Source organism: Penicillium soppii (genome assembly GCF_028829465.1).
Source record: "Penicillium soppii strain IBT 18220 chromosome Unknown utg000004l, whole genome shotgun sequence".
Lineage (NCBI taxonomy): Eukaryota > Fungi > Ascomycota > Eurotiomycetes > Eurotiales > Aspergillaceae > Penicillium > Penicillium soppii.
The window spans coordinates 3,477,918-3,500,897 of NW_026643234.1; the positions used below are offsets into that span (position 1 = coordinate 3,477,918).

General features: G+C 48.2%; 10 protein-coding genes across 10 annotated transcripts; 5 read left to right on the forward strand and 5 right to left on the reverse strand.

Annotated features, from left to right (window-relative positions):
- Positions 1-532: 532 nt before the first annotated feature.
- On the forward strand, positions 533-1,776 carry N7529_004731 (SUR7/PalI family protein; the record flags this gene model as incomplete). The annotated part of the gene is made up of 2 exons (XM_057240258.1): positions 533-953; positions 1,004-1,776. 2 exons carry the CDS (start codon positions 533-535, stop codon positions 1,774-1,776), a joined length of 1,194 nt encoding a protein of 397 aa, XP_057099553.1.
- A 1,090-nt stretch (positions 1,777-2,866) lies between these two features.
- N7529_004732 (uncharacterized protein) lies at positions 2,867-4,117 on the forward strand (the record flags this gene model as incomplete). Its single annotated transcript, XM_057240259.1, has 3 exons — positions 2,867-3,559; positions 3,611-3,685; positions 3,734-4,117. 3 exons carry the CDS (start codon positions 2,867-2,869, stop codon positions 4,115-4,117), a joined length of 1,152 nt encoding a protein of 383 aa, XP_057099554.1.
- Positions 4,118-5,107: 990 nt separating this feature from the next.
- Positions 5,108-6,667, reverse strand: N7529_004733 (basic helix-loop-helix domain-containing protein; the record flags this gene model as incomplete). Its single annotated transcript, XM_057240260.1, has 1 exon — positions 5,108-6,667. The coding sequence occupies one exon, from the start codon at positions 6,665-6,667 to the stop codon at positions 5,108-5,110; it is 1,560 nt and encodes a 519-aa protein (XP_057099555.1).
- Positions 6,668-11,674: 5,007 nt separating this feature from the next.
- Positions 11,675-13,518, forward strand: N7529_004734 (putative Golgi traffic protein SFT2; the record flags this gene model as incomplete). The annotated part of the gene is made up of 6 exons (XM_057240261.1): positions 11,675-11,906; positions 12,082-12,202; positions 12,451-12,601; positions 13,179-13,296; positions 13,349-13,402; positions 13,445-13,518. The coding sequence occupies 6 exons, from the start codon at positions 11,675-11,677 to the stop codon at positions 13,516-13,518; spliced, it is 750 nt and encodes a 249-aa protein (XP_057099556.1).
- Positions 13,519-13,811: 293 nt separating this feature from the next.
- N7529_004735 (tRNA ligase) lies at positions 13,812-16,301 on the reverse strand (the record flags this gene model as incomplete). Its single annotated transcript, XM_057240262.1, has 1 exon — positions 13,812-16,301. One exon carries the CDS (start codon positions 16,299-16,301, stop codon positions 13,812-13,814), a length of 2,490 nt encoding a protein of 829 aa, XP_057099557.1.
- A 388-nt stretch (positions 16,302-16,689) lies between these two features.
- Positions 16,690-17,358, forward strand: N7529_004736 (ankyrin repeat protein; the record flags this gene model as incomplete). Its single annotated transcript, XM_057240263.1, has 1 exon — positions 16,690-17,358. The coding sequence occupies one exon, from the start codon at positions 16,690-16,692 to the stop codon at positions 17,356-17,358; it is 669 nt and encodes a 222-aa protein (XP_057099558.1).
- Positions 17,359-17,878: 520 nt separating this feature from the next.
- On the forward strand, positions 17,879-18,660 carry N7529_004737 (vacuolar protein sorting family 37 protein; the record flags this gene model as incomplete). Its single annotated transcript, XM_057240264.1, has 2 exons — positions 17,879-18,123; positions 18,174-18,660. The coding sequence occupies 2 exons, from the start codon at positions 17,879-17,881 to the stop codon at positions 18,658-18,660; spliced, it is 732 nt and encodes a 243-aa protein (XP_057099559.1).
- Positions 18,661-18,792: 132 nt separating this feature from the next.
- Positions 18,793-20,024, reverse strand: N7529_004738 (phosphatase PAP2 family protein; the record flags this gene model as incomplete). Its single annotated transcript, XM_057240265.1, has 3 exons — positions 18,793-19,316; positions 19,365-19,885; positions 19,933-20,024. The coding sequence occupies 3 exons, from the start codon at positions 20,022-20,024 to the stop codon at positions 18,793-18,795; spliced, it is 1,137 nt and encodes a 378-aa protein (XP_057099560.1).
- Positions 20,025-20,509: 485 nt separating this feature from the next.
- N7529_004739 (uncharacterized protein) lies at positions 20,510-21,331 on the reverse strand (the record flags this gene model as incomplete). The annotated part of the gene is made up of 1 exon (XM_057240266.1): positions 20,510-21,331. One exon carries the CDS (start codon positions 21,329-21,331, stop codon positions 20,510-20,512), a length of 822 nt encoding a protein of 273 aa, XP_057099561.1.
- A 744-nt stretch (positions 21,332-22,075) lies between these two features.
- Positions 22,076-22,750, reverse strand: N7529_004740 (uncharacterized protein; the record flags this gene model as incomplete). Its single annotated transcript, XM_057240267.1, has 1 exon — positions 22,076-22,750. One exon carries the CDS (start codon positions 22,748-22,750, stop codon positions 22,076-22,078), a length of 675 nt encoding a protein of 224 aa, XP_057099562.1.
- Between the last annotated feature and the right edge of the window lie 230 nt (positions 22,751-22,980).

Sequence of the window (22,980 nt, forward strand, 5' to 3'; positions counted from 1 at the left end):
TAGGGAAAAGATCTTAAGACATTCGACTAAGCCGAGAACACTGAATATGATGCTGCCTGATGTTAATTATTCTACTCTAATCATTAACCCCTTAAAGGCATTGATCACAAGCTCAAAACATTATTGGCCTCTTTTTTTTTAATTCTCTTATATGTTCCTCCCCCTTCCTTTCAAAGCTTTCAAACCCCTCTCTCTCTCTCCTCATCCAATGCCGCCAAGATAAGCCTGAATGATCGTCATCAGAAACTAGGGGACACGCCACTAGTGTTCAGCCACTGACGATCGCACGGGAGACCTTAGACGATCTCAACCAAAATTTCCTTGATAAAAGAAGAACACAGAAAAACAGAAAGTAAATTCGCGATCTGATATATTTTTCGTCGTATTCGGCTTTGGTTACCAGGGTTGGAAGTTGATATTGGCCAACGTCATCCCGATAAACCCTAAACCTTTCCTTTTCTCTTTCTTTCTTTCTCTCCTGCAACAATTGGGGATAATACCTTCATTTCCCCAATCACACATCAACTATAACATGGATGGGACGGACAGCGGGAAGCGAAAGCTCCCCTTTTTTCGCTCCACTACCCCAATTGACCGCCGCCGCAAATCCACCGTCCACTGGCACCGTGGACTGCGGTCGTTCCTATATCTGATCGCCTGGATCTTTTTGCTCTTGGTAGTCATTGGCAACATCGCTAATAAGCCAGTCCTACGGAGTACCTACTTTCTTTACCTCGATCTCTCCAACATTATCCCCGTTTCCGTGCCCAATGCTGTCCTTATCAACTCTATCGCTCAGACCATTGGTCTACACGACTTTTACCAGGTCGGTTTGTGGAATTTCTGCGAAGGCTACAATGGAGATGGTATCACCCATTGCTCCAAGCCAGAGACTCTATATGCGTTCAACCCAGTTGAGATTATCCTGAACGAGCTCTTGTCCGGTGCTAGTAGTATGTTTTACACCCCTTAACAGATGTGACATGAAAATTAACGATCGCAGTCGCTCTTCCATCAGATATTGAGGAACCCCTTAACCTGGCCCGTGTCGCCTCCCACTGGATGTTCGGACTTCTTCTCTCCGCAGCTGTCCTCAACTTCGTGATGATCTTCGTTGGCCCACTCGCTGTATCCTCGCGGCATCCACGCTACATCAAGGGCTGGGCAGCAGGCTACGACTCAGCCAATGGCAACGCCACGCACGCAGCCGGCCAGCCGCCCCACCGCCGACGCACGTTCGTTTGGCTGCGTGCCCTCCCCATGCTCATCCTCACATTCTTTACCGCCCTGGTGACGATCGTCGGCTCGGCCGTCGCGACAGTCATGTTCGTGATTTTCGCCAACGTCTTCGAGACCGCCGACCCCAGCATCAACATCAAGGCTCACGTTGGCACCCCAATGCTAGCCTTTATGTGGATTGGCTCGGCATTCTCCTTGATCGCATTCATCATCCAGATTGGCTCATGTTGCGCGGCCTGCTGTCGCGGCCGCAAGGCGCGCAAGCAGCTCAAGTCTCAGGGCGTCAATTGGCGCGAGAAGGGCTCAACACACACCAGTGTTGATTCTCCGGTTGAGTCATCTACCCCGGCGATTAACCACGCTGTGTCTTCGGGTAGAGATATTCACCCTGTGAGCCCCATTGAAGAGCGTCGTCTTAGCTCGAGTGGCCATGCTTTCTCGAATGAGCATGAGCAGCGGCTTGGCTCGAGTGGCGGTTATCCCGAGCACACCCACGGCAACACCTTCTCAACTGAGCCCCACGCAGTCTCAAAATGATTTTGGTCTCGATTTCGAGCTACATTTTGGATTATTCATACCCATCATACCACCTTTCCTTTCTCATTTGATTTCTGTGGAATTTTTTCCCCACATGTGCTATAGAACTCCCTTATTTTGGATATATCATATCCTACTACTTATTCCAAGCCTATCTGTTTGAGAAAAACCCCTACTTTTGCATGATACCGCAATTTTCAAGATATAGAGCACATTTCCCATCTCGCATGACGATATTTGATTTGAAGTTGGTTCAGTGAATATATATACAGTCTATACGCGCTCTAACATTCTGTGCATTGGCCAGTGATTTACTTACATAGCTTACCCCACTGCATCGATGTAATTCCATAGGTGGTCAACAGCTTACTCTCTGGATATTATTGTTCTATGTATATCTCCTCTCTCAGTTCCTCTTACTCAATTGTTCGTCTATCAATCAAATTTTACGTTTATGCATACATGTATATATAGCCTCTGTGTTGGTCCCTTGAGCAGCAAATACCAAAATGAACTGTTCATAAGTATTCCAACCCCTCCATTAGCGGGTGATGATCAGAAATTGTACGTCACTCGAGGCTAACCGAATGATAATCCACGTACCCCACCTTTTGTCATGGCCATCCCACATTTTTACGAGAGATCGTACAATGAGAAACAGAATGGAATCAAGATGTAGATTTTTGATTTGTTGGCACTTAGGTATGTATATTATACACAAATCTCAGTACGTCAGACTTTTGTTAGGCCTGTATTGAGCCAGGAGTATGGGACCAACAGTTCGTCAACACGGAATGGGTCCTTTAATATATTTACAGTAAATCGCGCAGCAAATCCTTAATTTGAACCAATCGAGAAGAGTTAAAGTCGCCATGTCGTCGAAAGTGTAGATTCTGCTGCCATGTGAATCTCGCTTGACGTCAAGTCAGACCCGACATAGTGGTATATATCCACTTGTATTCAGCCATAGATACAACCGGGTAGATCTGAACTATCCGTGCGAAAAGAACCTGTTATAAAGCCAAGTTCCCCCAACTATATAGTGTGCTTGATTAAAGATTACTCACATCAATACACCAATATATTCACCATGGGACTCCACACAACCGACGATCAAGAGTACGCCGAGCTTATGAAGCATCATGGCAAGGGCAACTTCCTCTATGTCCCTGAACGATTTAGCAGACTGCACCCAGGATCCATTGGTTACTTTGACAAAGAAGGAGGATGGAACGAGATCACCGATCTTTCACAGCCTGGCCGTGCCGAGGCCGATGGATTCACGGCCATCGGTCGCACCCTGACTCTCGATGAACCTAGGGAAGCCATGTGGAAGACCATGTCATCGGAAAGCGGCAGTGAGAGCAGCCTGCGTCTCACTGGTGGCTTGTCTGGCGCGGCGGCGGCCGCCCCAGTCGATGTATCGGCCACAGGAAAGAACAAGAGAACTTCTGATAAAAAGGCCGCTCTCATCACCGGGTCCATCGTCAAACATGAGAAGTTTATCGCGCCTTACTTCCCGCCTATTCAAAGTTGGGTTAAGAAGAATGCCCGCGCGCTTGTCGAGTCGGACTTTGGCGATGAGATTAAGAAGAATGGACTGTGGGCTATTCAGTCTACTTGGGTCACTCCGGAATGTGCCATTACCATGACTAGCGACAAGAGCCGTGACTTTGATGTGGGATTGGACGTGGGTGCCACTGGGTTCGGCAAGCTTGGTGCTGGGGGAAATTCACTCCAGAAGCTTAAGAGTGAGGGCTGGTCGACATATGAAGCGAAAGAGGTAGCGGGAACCTGCCAGTAATGTTCAAGTTCGAATGCTGACAACTTCCAGAGCGATAAGGGCCTGGTGGTCTCGTTTGGGGGTGCCTGTTACAAGTTGAAGCCATTCTCAAGGTGGAGGTCAACTGTATGTCTTCATAAATTCATTTGCATATTATCCGCTAACCAAATAAAGCCTTTGTCGCAGGTCGAAAGAGCCGGGGAGACTGAGAGTCTGGTCCCTGTCTATGATGCAGATGGAAATATTACAGGTTATGAGAAAGAGAAGAAGCCTGAAAATGAAGACAAGGAAGACAAGGGAGCTGCAGCAGAGGATGCAGAGGAGGAGGAAATGTCGATCGACATTGAGGGTGCTCCGGTTGGGTTGACTGACAGTGACATTGAGGCAGAGCAACAATGTGCAAAGGAAGAGCAAGAAAGGATGCAAGCAGAGTTCACAGCAAAGGCTAAGGAGATGATGGAGATCCCAGATGCACAGGAGAGAGATGCGGCGCGGAAGAAGCTGCTGGAAGAGTATTCCTATACAACAACCACAGTGACAATGAAGTCTTGGATCTGAGGAGAGACTGCATTTATGTATAGATAGACAAGGTTACCAGAAATTCAAGACATGACAGGTGTTAGTTAAGTCTAGCGACATTTCTATCTCATTCGGTTATCTGGCTTTACGTTCTAGACCAATTTTTTTCAATATTTTTGTAGAAGATGTTATAATTGCTGATGTAGGGCGCTTGCGGGCTTGCGGGCTTGCGGGCTTGTAGTGGTGATATCAGTGATCTCTCCCAAGGTTGCCTTTCAGACACTAGTCATGCTAATAAGATAAGGAGAACAGCATATCAGCCCAAGGAAAAACGAGGCCCTATCGAATATGACACGGTAATGTATAAACAAGGAAGCATAGATCATATGAGTATATTTTACGATGTAGTCTCTGTGAGACTGGTAGATTTTTACATCAATGAATTGAAATCAGTGGAATCAAATAGGTATTAGTGAAGAGCATGCACCGTTTGTTATGCAACGGATGCAAACCAAAACAGTAGAAATGAAAACAAAGTACTCAAAGCCATAAGAATGAATTGTAGACAATCGAAGTCGTATTTCAAAGTTCAAAGATCAGAGCAACACGTAAATGAACAACACACGAACCGACCTTGATAAACGCCATGATCACCATCCAAAAGACAGGATCAGTGATATTGATCAGGTCAGGGAAAAATAAAAACGAAACGGAACAGGGTATCGATATGGAATCAGAATAAAGGCAGAGTAACCGAGATGAACACTAGACCCAGAAAACTTCACAATAAGAGCAGAAGGGGAAAAAAATCGCACTCGTACTGACATAGACACATGCAGTAATGACAAAAAGAGCAAAAGGTGAAAAAGCAAAAAAGCAAACAGAAGTTGAGCAAAAAAAGGAACGTACAAAAGAGACCATAAGCCCCATGTCTTTCACTCCTGGTACGCCGACTGGTCGACCCCCGCATTAAGACGCCATGTATGCAAACTCAAAATGACCAGATATGAAAGCCAAAGAGAAGACCATCTACATCTCCATGCCATACTCATCCTCCTCCTTGAAGCTCATGGCAGCATGACCAGCGCTGTTCCAGTACTGGGGCTGGCCTGCACCGTTAGCACTGCTTGCACCGCTGTGGAATGAGGGGCTCAGGCTGGGAGGAGTGAGGCCGGACATATCGCCACCCTGAACGGCGTCGCCGGCGATGTTAGTGTGCTTAGGGACACGAAGGCCGCTGCCAGGTCCACGAGTGTAGCTGAAGGAGGTAGGGTCGTTCTTCTCAAGTGCGTCAAGGATCTCGCTGCGCATGCGCTTTTCTTCTTCGGTTTGCTCAAAGGGCCAAGTTCCACCAAGGCTGGAAATCAACTCAGCGAGTTCCGCTTCTTGCTGGTACTTGATGTGCATTGCCCACATCAGGTCACGGGTCCAGCTGACGGCGCCGTTGAGGATGTCACCCTTGTTAGGCCCCTTCTCCTTCTCTTCAATGGGCAGTCCCATGGTAATGTTGCCAGGTGTTGCGCGGCGGCCGTTGCCTCCTGCCAGGAGAGAGGTGGCGGCACTTCCGCCTGCGCCAGCCATAGAGAGAGCGCTGCTGTTCACGAGTTGCTTTCGAACCTTGTCGTCTTCCAATCGGTGTTGAGGGACTAGGTGAGACAGATCTTGGATCCGCTCATTGATGTTGTCGCGACGGCGGCGCTCAACCAGATTGTGAGAGGCACGGCGGCGTCGGCGCTTGGCTTCCTGAGACTCGAGGTCACCACCACCAGGGAGATGCGTGTCAACCTTTGCAGGCAGTGAAGCATGCTTGCCAGACGTGAGAATCTCAGAGATGCCCGTGCGGTGAGATTGGTGGCCAGGAGAAGAGATAGGGGAAGACTCGACGTATGACTGGGAGCTACCAGGGGTTCCATCCCATTGGTTAGACAAGGTCTTCTGGTGGCGAGCCTGTAGTCCGGTGCGAATTGGTTGGGAAGGGAAGCTGCCAGACTCGGGGGTACCAAGAGTCAAGGAACCCAGTGCGGGTGTCTTTGGGGTCATTGGGCTGCGGCCGTCGGATGAAGGACGGTCCATTCCCTGCAAGCTCTGGCGCTTCGTTCCGAGGTAAGTCTGATCAAAAGAACTGGCATTCTGGATGTGTGGGTTCTGTTGATTCATCCGGTACTGATCATAGTTGAAGCTGTTCTGGACGAAAGGGCTGGCCATCGGAGCATTGTCGGGGGTGTTTGAGTATAAGTGCGACATCTGACTCTGGTGACTCATAGCGATGCCACCGGCGGATTGGTCTTGAAGATAGTTCATGTTATCACGTTGATGGCCGTTCTGCCCACCACTAATCTCCAAATCCAGCAGCTCGTCTGTGTCAATCCCGGAGTTTCCAAAGTTGAAGCTGGAGGACATGTTTTGCTGCGAACCATATGAGTAAGGCATGAAGCCATTCTGCTGCTGCATGGTCAAGTCGGAAGGGTCCACGCCATCGTTGGGGTGGTTGCCGAACTGGTTACCCATCGAGTAACCGGAGTGCGACATCATGAAAGGGTTGGAGTGATCGTCAGATTCGTGTTTGATGAAGAAACTTGCTTCAGCCATAACCTGGGAAGACAATCTTAGGGTGGAATTGGGGCGATGCGGCTCGGCGAGGGATCAAGGGAGAAGTCGTAGTGCCGATGCTACTGACTCTCCGTGGTTGTTGATAAAGTCAGGTGATTCGAGACACCTGCGGAGTTTGAAGGAGGTAATGGATAGAAGAGATGATGGAAGTAAGGATGTCACGATCTGCGCAAAGGAATAATGTTAGTCAACTTCGACCCCGCCCGTAGGCGATTTGAAGATGCCGTGGCCTCCGTGCGCAAGGCAAACTAGGCAACAAAACCCAAAACAAGATGGGCTGATGGAAGAAGGAATGTGGAATAATTACCCTTTGAGCAATGGTGAGAGCAACCAATGGAGATTGTGGGTGGAAGTTGAAAAGCCGGGGAAATTTCCTCGGTCTGAAAGCCGGTGGGATGAGTCGAGGGTCTTCGGGGCACAACTGTCCGTGCAGATCTTGACAACAAACGCGTTGAAGGCAATGGTAAAACGACAGATTCGTTCTAAAGATCACCTGTGTAAGCGATGAAAGACCCAATCAGATGAAAATAAAAAGGACCGATCAATGGCTTTGGACGCGTGTAGAGGTTAGAAAGAAAAAGATACAAGTGGGAATGGCGTGAGCACAAATAGAGTCAATGCTAGAGACGAGCAGGAAAAACCAAGCCCGAATCAGGCACTCAATCCCAGTTCACACACAAAGGTTGCAGTTGCAGATGCAGTTGATGCAAAACACAATAGAGAACGAGCGAGTGGGGGAGAGAAGAAGCGGTGGGTGGGCGGTGAACAGTGGCGATCCGGAGATATCGTTCGAGAACCTTTTTGACTTAACATCTTCAACTTCTCTGGTTTTCCAGTCTCTAACTTGACTTCGTTTTCGGTTTCGAGCAACTTTTGCCAAATTTTGCGTTTGGACCTCCTATGTTTCGGGGTTTGAAGTTCTCCCCCTCACGCTCGGATTGCAATCAATACGAATTGATGCAAGCGCTTACCTTTTCCTATAAAAAGAAAGGAAAAAAAGGAAAAAGCAAAACGAAAGCAAAGGACAAAGTTGGGTTGGGCTGAGGCTGATGAAATGGGTTTGAACTTACCAAAGGTATATAATATAACTTTGTTGAGGTATATCATGAAGTGGCCCAATATATCGGGATGTAGAACGACAGTCTATACCAACGTTAGCATTAGGACAACCATGAAAGTATACAACATCAACATCAGAACAATTATGTGGGGAGAGACATGATATAAGCCACGTCAGAACAGAGCCCCCATTTCACACGTGGAAGCCTGATCCACGTAGATAGATAGGCAGCAGCCCATACATCGATCATAGACGCAGGAACAACAGTAAAGGATATGCGATGTATAAGAGGGTCGGTCCGATAAAACAGACTAACTTAACAGTTTGATCACGTACCTGATTGTGTATGGAGGATTGAGACTAAGCTTGTTCGCACGGGGTTAAGTCTGATGGATACTGAAAGTCTTTGCGAATCAGAAGTTCAATGTAGTGACAACTCAGCGATGAGGGAAAGCACTTGCAGGTTTCGCAGACGAGGGGATGGAGACTTTATGAACTCAAGCGGCGCTCTCCTGCATCTCTCATTTGATATATTACAACATTGGTCATGCAGCCTGTCGATCGGTGGAAATCGATGAGATTCACCTACGCCATCGGACTGAAAATATAAATCAAAAATTAATAAAAATTAACGAAGATAAATAGTATTAATAGGATTAGGTTGACTACTACCATCTGGATCAGAAGGGAAAAGAACCAGGGCAAAGGGGGTGTGAGTCTAAATGAGTGTGAGTGGATTTGCTCTGGTGAAGGAGGGGTGGCGACGGTAAACCCCCGAGCCTCTATTTGGTTCTTTTGTACTATACATAGTAAAATAATAATTAATACAGCATATATGATTAGAAATAGTAAATAAAAAAAACCAGTAAATGATAAATCAATAAAATCAAGCTGGACAAAGGGGGGAAGGGTGATACAGCCGGATCGAGTAAAACGGTGGCCATCCCATGATACCCGTTAGGATGTTTGTCACCTGTCAATACAGTCATGACTCACGGGTGTCTTGAACATAGCAAGAAAGAATGTATCAGATGAGGCCTTGAGGTTACAAGCATACCAAACCAATCTTCCTGTGAGGAAACCCTAATCTATAGTGTCTGCAGAGTATGTAGTCAAGATACCCGAATGAGACCATGTGGATGGATATGGAGGGGATATCTCCGTCTTCAAGTATGCAGAGAGTATTAATCCTAGGACGGAAGACGACGGAGTTGGTAGAGATCGCCAAGTATGGAAAAGATAGTTACAAGTCGCAAATATCATCCGGAGAAAATAACATGCATAGCCCTATCTATACCTTGGCAATACAAGGTAGAGGTGAAAACGATCCTAGTGCATTCGACAAGGAAAAAGCGATAGAAAAGGTGAAAAAAGTAAAAAAAACACGCCCACAGACCGCATCCACCGTAAGCCCTATCAACTCTGCAAGAGGATCAGTGCGGTCTGTTCTTCATGTGCGATGTCGTGCAGAGGACATCGGGGTGACGATCATATCGCCATGATCTACCGTTAAGGGAGCTTGGACCTTTTCCTATGGCTCCGCTCCGACTGCACGCCTGGGCTTAGTTTTGAGGATTTCATCTCTACGTAGGGAGCGGATTATTGATTTGGGTTACGGCGGCAAAGAAAATAATATGGTTTCTATCAGCAAATCGTTGAGAATGTTTGAGACTTGAACAGTGTTAGACAGTGACCGGATTCGGACTTATCGGTTCGGTCTTCTATCGTCGCCCTTTGTCCGAAGCAAGAGTTGGTAAGAGTTGGTTATCCAGAATGTGGTGGAGAGACACCATTGGAGGGGTTGGAATGTGTCTGAGACCATCCGCCAATAGCGGATTAAACCCATACACCTTTCTCACTTTGACATGACTGTACTGAGCCACATCGCCAGATTTTCCTCTGCAAGCCACTCTGAAATAAGAAAATCCCAGTTTCGACTCATTTTCACAGAACTAAAAGATCGACGGATAGGGAGTGATGTCCGGGATGAGGGGGAAAATGGATCTGACGTCCCGTCCCGTCAAGGTTCGGCGATACACGCCGAGTATCCACGGTTGATGCAAGGGAGAGGCCTCAGTATTGTTGAAGTTGTATTGTATTCAACACAATCTACAACACAAAACTGGGAATTATCTCTCTAAACTCTGCGCACAGGACCCTTATATGACGACATTATGCTGCATGGTTAAGGTCGCACTCCATTCCGGGGGTCACGATTAGGGCAACTCATGTGCGTTGGGCATTCTAGTAATCAGTTAAGAACTAAAATCAACCATAGATGTTCAAAGCCAAAATGAAAAACGAAAGATAGATAAAATAAAACGAAATAAAAACCAGGAAGCAAGCAGAAAAATAGAAAGCAAAAGTTGAGAAGTCGAAGACAAAAATTAGTGAGGCTAATGTCAGTGTTACCCAGATGCTGAAGTGCATATTGACCTAATTCTGGCTATCGGACAATTCCCCCAGGTAGGACACGGGTAGCCACATAATACGAAAGGTTATAGTTATGCAACATCGAGTTTTCCTGGAGTTCTTCCGATACGACTACCAAGCAGACAGGGCTATATAGTATATGTCCAAATCGAGGATAGATCAGAAAGAGTAGAGTGATAATATATTAATATGATGCGCAAATAATAGTCGAATATCCCATACATTGGGGATTTAAATTTCATATCTAATAGGCTGATCATCACAAGTTGAAACCTACAACGTACTCTAGTCAAAGGTTCCGTTGACAAATTCCAGCGGGTATAGCGTTACTTTATCGCAAAGAGTGGGTCTTTTTGGGAGATAAAATATTATATGCAATGTCTAACCCTATATAGACTTAAGACATAAATGATAAATAAATAAAACAAGCTCAAAAAGTGAGTAATAAGTGAAGTTGTATAGATTTGTACAAATAGTTTTTGTATACTAGACGATATTTGGGTCGCACTATGCCCAATCAGGGGCTAGCCCCCTTTCCCCATCTTCGTCCGCAATCCGCAGCTCACAGTTCGCAACCAACTACCTACAACAGGGTACTGCATACACATCAACACATTTGATCTTGGTATGTAAATGTAGCTCTACCTCTTTTGACTGTTCTTCTGTGGGGATTATCCTGGTCGAAAAAAATCTCCACAGGGCTCGGTCCGAGAGATTTTTACCCCAACTCTGGGACATCATCATCTGACAGCTTCAGCACTTATCGCCGATCGGGTTGGTCGCATCGGTAGCTTCGCGCCATCTCGTCATTACCTTGATTCGCCTCGTCCTCTTCCCCTCCTTTATCGATAGTGCAGCGCTTCCTGATCCAATCAGCGATCCTCGACTTCCTGCGCTGTGTGTTCCCCTCCCCTTATCGGATCGTGCTCGTAAGGTTCAACGCTTCCCACCTTGCCTCCGCTTGGTTACCTCGACTTCATCAACTTCATAATCGATCCACCGGTGCCGCGCCAGAGACTCGCAAGCCACCCCCCGGTTGTCTTTGCCGACTCCGCATAGCTGCAGATCCCGTTACGTTGACCCCTACCACATCAGCGCAAAAGTATTCACTTTCGATCGGGGAGATCCGTAAGGTTTTCCATTAGCCCACTATCGTCAGAAAAGTCTTGACCGTATAATCGAGTCGGCGAACTTTCCTTGAAAGCCCTTCGACACGAGGCACGGCGTATCCCAACTCATCGGAAGCCGAATCCGCGTTCGGCGCAGTTGTCATCTGCTCCTCTGTTGGCTTGACTAGGGCTCCGTTTCCAGCCAATCCTTGAGGATCATTCACCACTGGCGCAGATCATCTGCACCCCATCTCGCATAGTCCCTGCAGACGTTTCTCTCGGTCTTGACTTGGGCCCTCTCTTCAGACGCAACCGTGCACGCCCCTCCACTACTCCTTTCAATTGGGATCGACTAAAACTTGACTGAAAACTCGTCTCTTAAACATGGCGAATAACTCGTTTCGAGACTCTGTCAACTCGCTAGGATGGTCGCGTAGAGATCCGGATCTTCCCGTGCGCACTGGCGCGTCATCTAACACACCATTCCTATCAAGGCTACAATCATATAATCCCTTCGGTGATGGTGGCTACGTTCAACTGCCCACTCACAATGATGGCCCTGGGGCCCCGTTACCAGCACCCAATCGACGTGAAGAAGAGGAGGGTTTCTTTGCTTGTAAGTTTTGTCCCTCCTACCTTGTGACCCTCCGATCCCTAGATCCCTAGATCCTCCCGGATATCGCTTTGTGATATCCAGGTGATGAATGTGCAGTTCCTGCGCCGGGAGGATTTATTATCACTATGCTTGTTTACGTGATTACAAGCCGACAGACATTAACAAACGCGAATAGTGAGTCGGTGGGACCGTATGCTCATTTTCGGTGCATGCAACTTGGGTGCTGCCGTCTGTTTCATGATCTGCTTCTTCCTCTTCCCCGTTTTAAGCCTCAAGCCCCGCAAATTTGCCATCCTGTAAGTTGCCTTTAATGGCCCGCATTGTCGTGGTTTTCCCACTCTTTCGATTCCAATATTCGCCCACCAAATCCGAGCTGGGAAACAATAGGCTACGAGTCCATTGTGACTAGAGCCATGTGCGCGTGCGCGTTCGAAGATCAACCCGCGATATGATTTGTTCTAATCCCCAACCTATATCTGCGCCTCATGCCAAGAGCCTTAGTCTCTTTAGTCTGCGATATCGCTTGCTAATATCTCTTTAATAGATGGTCTGTCGGTTCAGTCCTGTTTTTGCTATCATGGGCGGTCCTCATGGGACCATGGTCCTACGCTAAGCATCTGACCTCGGGAGCACGGCTGCCATTCACAGCGGCCTATTTCGGATCGATCGCTCTTACACTCTATTTTGCCATCGGGGTAAGTAAATCGATTTATGTTGCCTATTTCTTTTGCCATTCCAAAACAAAAACCACTGGCTTTTGCGTGTTCCACGCCGACGATCTTTCCCTACCTCATGATACTTTCCTTCCATTTTCTTGTTTGTCCCACCTTGCTCTACCCCAACACGGAAAGTATGGTCGCACTGCACAACCGGAAAAAAGGGGGATCTTGCAGCCTTCGCATCCATCGCGCAGTACAACCTGAGGCTACACTTTATCGAATCTGTCTTAGGTCACAGCCATTTCAGCTCCCTCAACTCATCCCACCCTGTCCTCAATCAGCTTCTGTGCTCGCTCTGCTATGGCTGTGACACGTCCCACTACAGCGCGGGACTTGGATACGCTCTCCCTTGCTTTATCTTGTCCGACGCTGCGCCGTGTCACAGAGCGCGGAGTCCAGAGCCATCGAGATCAATCTATGTCTCACCGTCCCTGGCAGCTGTTATAACTGCATATCATGACTGCACGCCTTTTTGCTGCTTTTGCTGCCCAGACTAGAAACGCATCCACTTCTAGAATATCTTGCTGACTTCTCTCTTTTCGGTTCATTTTAGCTCCAGAACTTCTTCCTCACTCTCATTTCGTCCATTTTCCAGCTCACGGCCCTGGTCTGGTACCTCGTGAGCTATTTCCCCATGGGCAGCACTGGGTTGCAGTACATGGGCCGCTTCGGTGCGTCGCGTGTCACCGCTTGGATGAGTGGTTGATTTGGGCAGTTTCTCAGTCATTCTCGACTCGTTCGATTCGGACTCGGACATCGTTCACCTCGCACAGCATGGTCAGTTTAGGATATTGAACTCAATATACCTTCTTTGTATAGGTAGCCAGAACTATAGAAAGTCTGGTGTCTTGGCTTTGCACCGCGTTCCCGCAGACTTGTTGGTCTCTGGGTAGTACAATAATAAATGTTGATATGACGAAAGAGGCTTCTCTATGGTTACGAGTGATTCCCATGGCTACCAGTGAAAGACTTGGATGCTGCTGTTTATACCCGTATGGCCAAAGTACATGAGCGACCCTACTTCATACAAAGCACTCTAAACTATAGAGCTAGCAAAACCAGCTCTCAGGCGTAATATGAAAAATCATAGAATGCATTCCTCTTAGTTGTATCCATAGCCAGTGTGAACACAATGCAATAAACAATAATTGAACATTCAACGTCGGTCAATCCATTTCAAACAGACTCAATACTTTCCCCGACTCATCACCAACCCCACCACTCCATCAACAACCTTAACACCCTCAATCTCCGCCTCAAAAATGCCCGTGTTACCACCCGACCCAACCTCAACCCACCGTTGAAGTAGATCATTACTCTCCTTTGGCTTGACCTCAGGCGATACGGTACCGACGGTGATGTGCGGGATCGCATTTGCACATGGCCATTCAGAAATAGCATCGGAGCCCTCGGCACCGTCTGCGGGTAGGATGCGCACGACAAATGCCATGATCCTATCGTCCCAGACTAGACGCTCGAGGCGGACACGTGCACGGCCAAGTTCAGGTGGGTTTTCTATAGGTTTGGAGACAGGGTTGGCGGTCTGCGATTCGATGTAGCGGTTTGCCAGGCGGTCCCATGTTTCTGGGTTGTCTTTCTTGGAGGCGCGGTGAATGAGCGTTACGTGAAAGGATGGCTGAAGGCGACGGGAATTGACAAGTTGGCGGTAGAGGCGAGCTGTCATAGATGGGGTAGATTGGGGGAAGAGGGATTGGAGAACAGAGGAGATCTCATTGGGTGGGAGAGAGATGTTGAAGTATTCGATCTTTTTGGCAAGGGCCGAAGGAGAGAAAGGGTCTGTTGGTTGAGGTGGGGGTGTGCTGTCCGTGTTTTTGGCCTTGTTCTTTTGCTTCTGGGGTGGGCCGTAGCTGTAGCTGAGATCGGTTTCAACGTGGTAGTCGTTCATGGAGGAGGCGATGGCAGCGTCGAGCTCTTCTGCCGTTGGAATGGTGGTGACTAACCGAGGGTATGCGGCGTGCATGGCTTTGATGACTGTTTCGAGGTTTTCGCGAGAGGAGGCACATACGTCGAGATCAATGACATGATCAAAGGACATATCTGGCGATCTCGTCGTGTCAATGCCTTCAAAGCGGCCCAAGAATCCCTCCATGATCCCGATGATCTCTTCGCGAGCGTTGGTGCCGGCTCGGATGGTTTGATGATTATCGCCACGAGCCAACACACGTCTGCGAGTGATCTCTTTGATGTCTGGAAAAAGCTTTCCTTTCGGCTCATGGACGTAGTGGAGAGCCACGAACTGCACATCGGGGATCACGGGGTGGATGTCCTCCATGAGCTGCTTGCGTTCGCGCCGTTGATGGTTGTTGCGGTCGGCGATAACAACGTTGTGCTCTCCTAGAGCGTGGCTGGCCTCAAAGGCAAACTTCTTAGGCTTGCCTTTGACTTTGGGGATGTTGTCGTTTTGAACATGTCCCCATCCGAAGAGCCGCACAAGAGCCAAGGCAATTGTCGTCTTGCCACACCCTAGTGTAGCAACGGGGACAAGAATGACATTCTGAGTGACCTCCTTGGATTCAAGTTGTTTTTTGGCCTCTAAAGCGATAATTTCGGGTCCATTCAATCCTCGTTCTTTGAGGAAAGCTTCACGCAAAGCGATGATGCCGTGGTTGTGCAAGTACTCGTTTGCCATCTTGGAGTTCTTAGCCAAAACCCGTCTAGCAAAGAGCAGGTACTCTTCAGTAATCTGCTCGTGCTTTCGAATTTTGGGGTGTTTGCCTGCAATGACGGATTTGGTGCATTCGCGCCACTGACGATACATCAAATAGGGCTCTTCGAACTTGTACTTGAAAAACCAATGCCGGTAGGGTTCAGTTTCAGTGTTTCTCAGCTGGCATCGAATCACAAAACCTTCTGTTTCACGACCATCCCATGTCCCTGTTTCGGCGCAATTTTCCAAAAAGCTCTGCACTCGAAAAATATCGTCAAAGACCTCGAACTTCGTCTTCTTGAAGCCCCAATCCTCTGCAAATTTGTTCACCTCATCACACGACATCGTCTGAAATTCCGGCTGGTTATAGTTGAGACCGTGCAGGTAGATTCCCGAGGCGGCTTCATCGTACGCCAAAACATGCTCCTCAAAGGTGTCGTCGCAAAGCTCTCCCACTGCTGTAACATTCATCTCGCGTAGAGTTCGAGCGAGATCTCTAACAGATCGGTTCACGGACGAAACATGGCGTTCGGTCCATTGTTCACCAACTTGCGCATGGCTGAGGACGGAATCCTCTCGTACTCCAGTGGAATGCTTGCTGCATACTAACAGTTTGTCGTCTTCCAATCCAGAGATAAAGATAATACATCCATTTTCCTTTACACTCAACTCATATGGTCCCCGTGTGTTCTGTTCAATATTCCGCCATTCGGTGGTTTTTGTCTCGCCGACATTGAAGAATTTGTCATATCCGCGCGTTGTAATTTCGGGGATTTGGTTTTTAGTTCTTGAAGTGAAGAGTCCACGGGCATATGTTGGCAGTCCAGAGCGCTTGTAGTCCCAATCCATAAACTTCCACGAGTCCACAGTCTTGTTTTGGGTGCCGGCGACGGTGAAAGTGTTCTTTTTGCAGCTGAAATTTTGTCTTTTTTCGCTCTTATTTTGTTTCCGAGCATCCTCTAAGGCTTTCACAAGCTGTGCGATCTCATGGGGATCTTGAGTTGCCATTGTAGATATGTAGATTCGTTATGCGGTATACTGTTGCGGGGCAGGAAGGTGGGATGAAGGAACGAACAACCACCTGAAGGACTAATAAGACCAGACAGGCTGACTCGAGATATTTGAGAAGTGTTCAGTATAAAAGAAAAGAAAAAGAAAAAGAAGCGAAAATAACAGAGAAGTAAGACGAGAAGTCGTGACAAGAGTCATGTAGAAAATGAATGTGTCACAGCGCGGGCAACAAATTAGGGAAAGCGGCTCTTTTGGAATTTTTTTCTTCTCTCTTTACAACATTCTCGACCCTCCCAACTAGTGTTCCTTTTGTTTTTATTCGCTTTGAAATCGTCATTTCACTTGAAATTCAAATTAAAATCCAAGTCTGTCCGTGACTCATACCATGGCCCAACCAAACCCCTACATTATGGCCTGCGACAAACCCGAGGCGCTTATAGAGCTGCTGCGGTCCAATCCCTCGATCGCATCAACCCAAGATGAGTCAGGCTACTCATTGCTACATGCCGCGGCATCCTACGGACACACCGATCTCCTACGCGCACTAGTGAATGAGTTCCAAGTGGACGTCAACCTTCTCGACGAAGATGGCGAGACCTGTCTATTCGTGACCGAGCATGAACATATCGCAAAGTGTTTGGTTGAAGAATTGAAAGTGGACTACAATAAGAAGAATTCAGAGGATATGACCGCGGTCGAAAAGATGGAGCAGGATGATGAGTTCCCGGAGGTTTCTACCTACCTTCGTACAGTCGTTGGCGGTGCTCCCATCTCCGCTACGAATGCAGCCACTCCCGGCGATGTCTTGAATCCCCCCGCACCCATCCCTGGAAGTGACATGAAGTTCAACATTGGCACAATGACCGAGGAAGAGGCTACTGCTGGCGAAAGTGAACCAGATCCGGAATTCAAGAGGCGTATTGAGGAGCTTGCGGCCCGTGATGATTATTATAGCGAGGAAGTACAAAGCCAGGTGCGCGCATTGGTCGAAGATGTCATGGCTGGAACCAATATTCAGGCCATGGAACGGGAGGTTCGGAGGAGAACCGAGTAAGCAGGAAGTCTGACATTCAATTTTCCATTCGCTGCTCTGAGACCATCCTCGTGCTGGAATATGCAAGCGAGGAGCGATCAGCAGGTCCAGTTGAAATCCTGATTCCCTGAGAACTAAGCAGTGACACACATTTCCGATCTTTTGCCCAAAGCCTCGGAGCTCAGTGCCTGTTCAAATCTACCTGGCACTAACTCGAGCAACCTCTACAATGTAGACTACAATGTAGACTTCGATCTTCTACCTATGATTATCTCACGAATACCCATGACAGAATAACGTCTTTTTTGTTTTTGAATCTTTGAGATAAGCCAGAACCTTTAGAAATAGAACATCCTATTTCTTATTAATTTGAGCAATCGCATCTGTACAATATCGTGTGGACAAATTTGGCCAATCATCGACCGCCTCGATCCCGAGCTCGGGCCGTCTTCACCTCTTTATATCTCGGGCCTAAGCCAATCTTAGAATCAATCTCCAAAGGCATATGAGAAGTCTTGACCATAACGGTATCAGCTATATTATGTCTCAACCAGCGTCACCATTCCCACCGCAATCTCAATTCTACTCCCCACAGATCATGGATCTAAATACGCCTCCTCCGCCTCCTCCAAAGCCGAGCAGCCACGAAGCTAGTCGGGGAGGAACCCCGCAAAGCATGTCCGCCTACCAGCCAGATCAGACACAGGCACCAGTTCAGCAGCCCTACATCCCTAATCCCCCTACAATTGAGGAAGGCTGGCTTCCAGACCTAGTGAAAGACAAATCGTAAGCTAGCTGCCTCGCAACGGCCGAACACCTCTAACCACTTCAAACAGCACTATCGACCTTCAAACAATCCTCCAAGATCCCGCCTTAATCTCTGCTCTGTCGAGTCTACATCCTTCCTATACAGCCCGTCAACAATCCATCGAGACCCTGATCCATTCAAACAAAGACCTCGCAACCCGCGTGCTCGACACGCAGAACCACCTAGCCGAGCTCCGCGCCTCAACAGAAACAATGCTCATTACCCACCAATCCCTCGAGGTCTCCTGGCGCAAGAAGCAAGCCGAGATGGATTCTGCCCTTGCGCCATGGTCGCCTAAAGCACTGTACCAGCGCTACAGTGCAGCAATCACGGAACAGGAAGCTGTTTGTCATGCGGTCGAGGAGAGCTTCCTTGATGAAGATCACCATGGTCGCGCTACAGAGAAGGAAATTGCGGATTGGGTACGGCGCGTGAGAGGCGAGGCCTCAAAGCTGGCAGCTAGAAAAGAAGCAAAAGCGAGATGGGACGAGGGAAGGGTTGGCGGTTGGCGATAAGCTGGCCCAAGTCAACTTGTCCTTTACTATTAACGATGCCTATGCTGTCTCCGATTCAGGATCTTTATTATACACTATACTACACTTTAACTAAACGGTTTTATCATATGTTCCCATCCAGCACATTTGCACTCAAGCTTCGACTCTAGCACCCTCTGAATTACCCGGCTTGACATGCTCATACGGCGTCTCCGGTACACCCGGCGCATTCTCAACATCCGCATGCCCAACCGCACCACGTGTGTCAAACGCCCAGCTATCCGTCCCCAGCGAACTGGGAAACCCAACACCGCGGACGAATGCGCGTTTGCGACTGCGCGCACCCCAGGCCCAGCCCGCTCCGCGCCGGATCGGAAGGTGGTACATGTTGAAGCCGATGTAAGCGAAAAATATACCAAGGGCAGACCCGAACAGGATATCAAAGCCGTGGTGCCTATAGTTGAACCAGCGCGATGCGGCAATGAAGCACGCTGTCGCGGTCGGGAAAAAAGAAAGCAGCATGAGATAGATTGGCGGCGCGGCCCCACGCGTCCGCACAGACGAGTGGTCGTTCGCGTAGCTCTGGTCTTCAACAGGGTACTGGGGCAGATAAGGGAACGCGACGGAGAATTTTGCGCACAGCCAGAGTGTTAGATAGAACAGGCCGGCGAAGGAGACTGTAACATGTTAGCACTTTGAATATATGACCGTCGACGTAGACATACAGGATGAATGGCCACTGGGGAAGCTTGCGAAACCATCCATCCGCAACGAATTAGACTGATCGCGACAAATTTCCCATGAAACCAGCGTCGCCGCACCGCGCACCTTATCTCCAAGCCCGCCGATGGTGAACTCCGCAATCCGCGAAAGGTCCGGATTACACCGAGCCAGGAGATCAGGTCGCGGTTTACCGACGAGCACCTTCAATCCCTGAGTGGCTGTCCATGCGCTCGCAAGCGCCAGCGCAAGCCCCATCCAGCCGGCATTCCATTCCCAGAACTTGCGACGGATGTATTGCGCCGCGGGCGGTTTGGACCCATCATTGCGACTGGCGGTTGCTGGGACGAGGATCCATGAGATCAGGAAGATGAGAACGGCTGGCGCGAAAAGCCCGACGAGGATGAGCGTTGTGGTGGTCACGGTTTCTGTGTGTTCCGGGAAGCTGATCGTAGGATCTGTGAGACTGAAAGCATGCTGGTTTGGTCCTTGTTTGTAAAAGCCATAGCCGATTAAAGCAATACCGCTGGGTCGGGTTAGTTTGATTTGTTGGGATGAGGGTTCGCCGCGTACATTATGAAGACCCAGTCTATTATGTAGGATAGCACTAGGAGCTTGGAGATGGTGGCGAGGCGCGTCACTGTCTCCTTGAGTTGGAGGGGCATGGCGCAATGGTTGGAGGAATGAAAATGTTTTGAGCGAAGGGTTTAATGGGCTGATGGTTGTCGCCTTAAGCTCTTCGCCGCTTGTTCCCCTCCCCTTGGTGTGTCAATCAAGTTGGGATGGATTGAGGCCTGAGGATCTACAGGACCCCAGGCAACACAGTCGACAAGACAAAAAGAAGATGATTGCGATACTTCTGCAAGAGAAGAATAAGCTAGGCAGACATTTTATCCAAGGGGTGAAGAGAGTGGCTGTGTCGTGGGGTGTGAAGTCTAATTTGACCTGTGACTTGCCTAGAACGATCATCTTTATGAGGTCATTCAATCATCACACAGAGAGTCACGAAAATAATTGTATTTCTCATTGTATCCTTCATACCTATGAATTTCCAAAGTCAGCTTTTGGGGCATACTTTGATCTTAATGAGCAGCGGTTATGGTGTCGATCCTCCAGTCTCGGGTGGCTGAAACTTGCAGGAGGCTTCCCGTCATTTACTTCTATTCACCCTTTTTTGTAACAGAGAAAGAGACTCATTGAAATCCTCTTCTTGAATTTCTTTCTCTTTCTGGGCATCTTCCTGTTGTTCCTCGAGACTAATACGCCGCAACTCCAACTCCCGGAAGCGTCCATAAAGCGCCACGATGTCAGGTTCAGTATAGACGCCTTTGTCGTATGACAGCTCATCCAGCCAGGCATGACAAGCTGGATTGTTAATCACAGCGGCGAGAAAAACCTGGCAGCAAAGACGCTCAGAGACTGGTGAACTGGGTTGTGTCATTTGCATATCGGCGAGACGGCCAGCCCAATTTTGGACAAACTCGTGGGGATTTTGTTCAGGTTCGTACTTGTATGTGAGCCAGCGAACTGCCGTTGTGTAAGCCGTAAATGGTGGGTTTCTTTCACATATCTTGCGGAGAGACTCAAAGGCTTCGTAAGCCAAATGGCAATCCTCTATGTGGACAGCTTGGGCCATCGTTGTGTTGATAGTAGATTGAATGTATGTGAGAGCAAGACCATTGCGGTGATCCCACTCTCCCTGAGCTTTCTCGACTTCTGAGATAATCGCTTCGTCTAGAGGGTCAAGAGATATTGAGGGCGAAGAGATGGATGATTTTGTCCCCAATCTGGCGGTAGTAGAAGCTTGCAGCACAAAGTCTCGCGGGCGGGCTTCCTTGCCAGTGATGATGCCCCATAGTCTATCATCATTTGATGAAATCTCACTCTGAAGAGTGACTTTCCACATGGCCCAGTTACATTCTCCTTCGAGTATAATGATGCTATCACGGAAATTGTTCATAGTTTCAGACATGATTGTGGTTCTCAAAACACGCGTGACGGAGTTCGGCGATGAGAGGTGTGGAGGGTGGTATATTTTGGATCGCTGTAGACGTCGATGGTTTAACCACCAGACCATGGACGAGCTCAAGAATACTGAGTTGTGAAATCGTGTCGGTGGGCAATTTGGGAGACTGCAACGATTGACGCTGAAGATAGAAACTCAAAGCGGAATGTTGTGTGAAATCTTGGTCAAAGAGCGAAATAGTAGGTAGAAGTGTCCCGCGCAAAGTAGATATCAAACCATTTCAAAAGGTGTTGATACAAAAGCCAAGTCAATATAGTGAAACTGAAGATCTACTGAGTGGACCTCAGCCTCAATTTGATACAGGAAAAACTAGACCCACTACCAAATTGTATATGGGCTACATTCCGTATGCAAAGTCTGGCAACATTCAATATCACTCTATTCTCATTTCCCTTTATATATTCAAAACATCTTTCTACCAGCTTTTTCCCCCAATTTCTACACTATGTACATACTTTGGAGTCTCTTCCCAGTCTTCTTTTTGCCATTTCTACCAAGCGGCCAAATAGTCACTTGTATCGCTGCAGGGGAAACCGTTTAATTCAAGCTATTTCCAGACAATTCAGAAATTTTACACCCAATTTAGGTCCTTTGGATACAACGAGGTTGCCCCAAGTATTATGTATTTGAGTAGCTATTCCGTAATCGATGCATTATTTGATTACAGTGGTGATATTGACATATTGAGGCCTAGAACATGGCCACAATTGCAGCAATAGCAGCTGCTCCCATTGGCGCCGCTGTGATCAAAGGCTTCGCGATAGCTGCTGCGGCACCAGTCGAAGTGGCTCCGGCAGTAGCCTTGGTGCCAGAGCCAGAAGCAGTAGAAGTAGCTCCGGAAGTAGCCTTAGTGCCAGAGCCAGAAGCAGTAGAAGTGGCTGCGCCAGCAGTTACTTCAAGGGCTCTCCATTTAACAGATTCGGGCGCAATGCTAGTGCTCGAGTCGATGTTGGAAGTTGAAACGGTGATGTCTCCCGAGGATACGGTGAATGCAACGCTCCAAGAACAAGAGACGGATTCAGAGGTATGGGTGAAAGAGCATTCCTCAACATCGGTAATAATACCGGTAGCGCCCAGGGTTTGGATGCTGTATTCGCCTGACATGCTATAGGTCGCAGGACCCTGGATCAAAGTCACAGAATGAGGGAGTGCGCATTTGGCTGCACCCTTCAGACATCCGATCTCGTAGGTGGTAGCGGTGCTATCACTGCCAATGACCCTAGCAGCGGTGCTAGTGTAGGCGCCGGGATCGGCGCCATAGGTATTCGTGCCGGAATCAAGTCCAAAATAGCTGATGGTGGTTGTGCTAGAGTCGGCAGCAACCAATGTCGCAAGAACAGAAGTGAGGATCAAAGACGGGCGCATTTTGATGTTATGTTGGAAATGTTCAGTGTTGCTAAGAGGGAAAAAATCGGTGGCGGATGAAAAAAAACCACTCGAGACTAGTACAGCAGAGCAAGCCCTTTAACTTCAATGGTAGGCAACATTCATAATTCCCCGAAAAGTTCGCAGGGTCCTAAATGTGGACCTAATCGATTTAAAGACTAGCCTTGGCTTCACTATCGTGGTTGAGATTGGCTAGGTATCTGATGTGC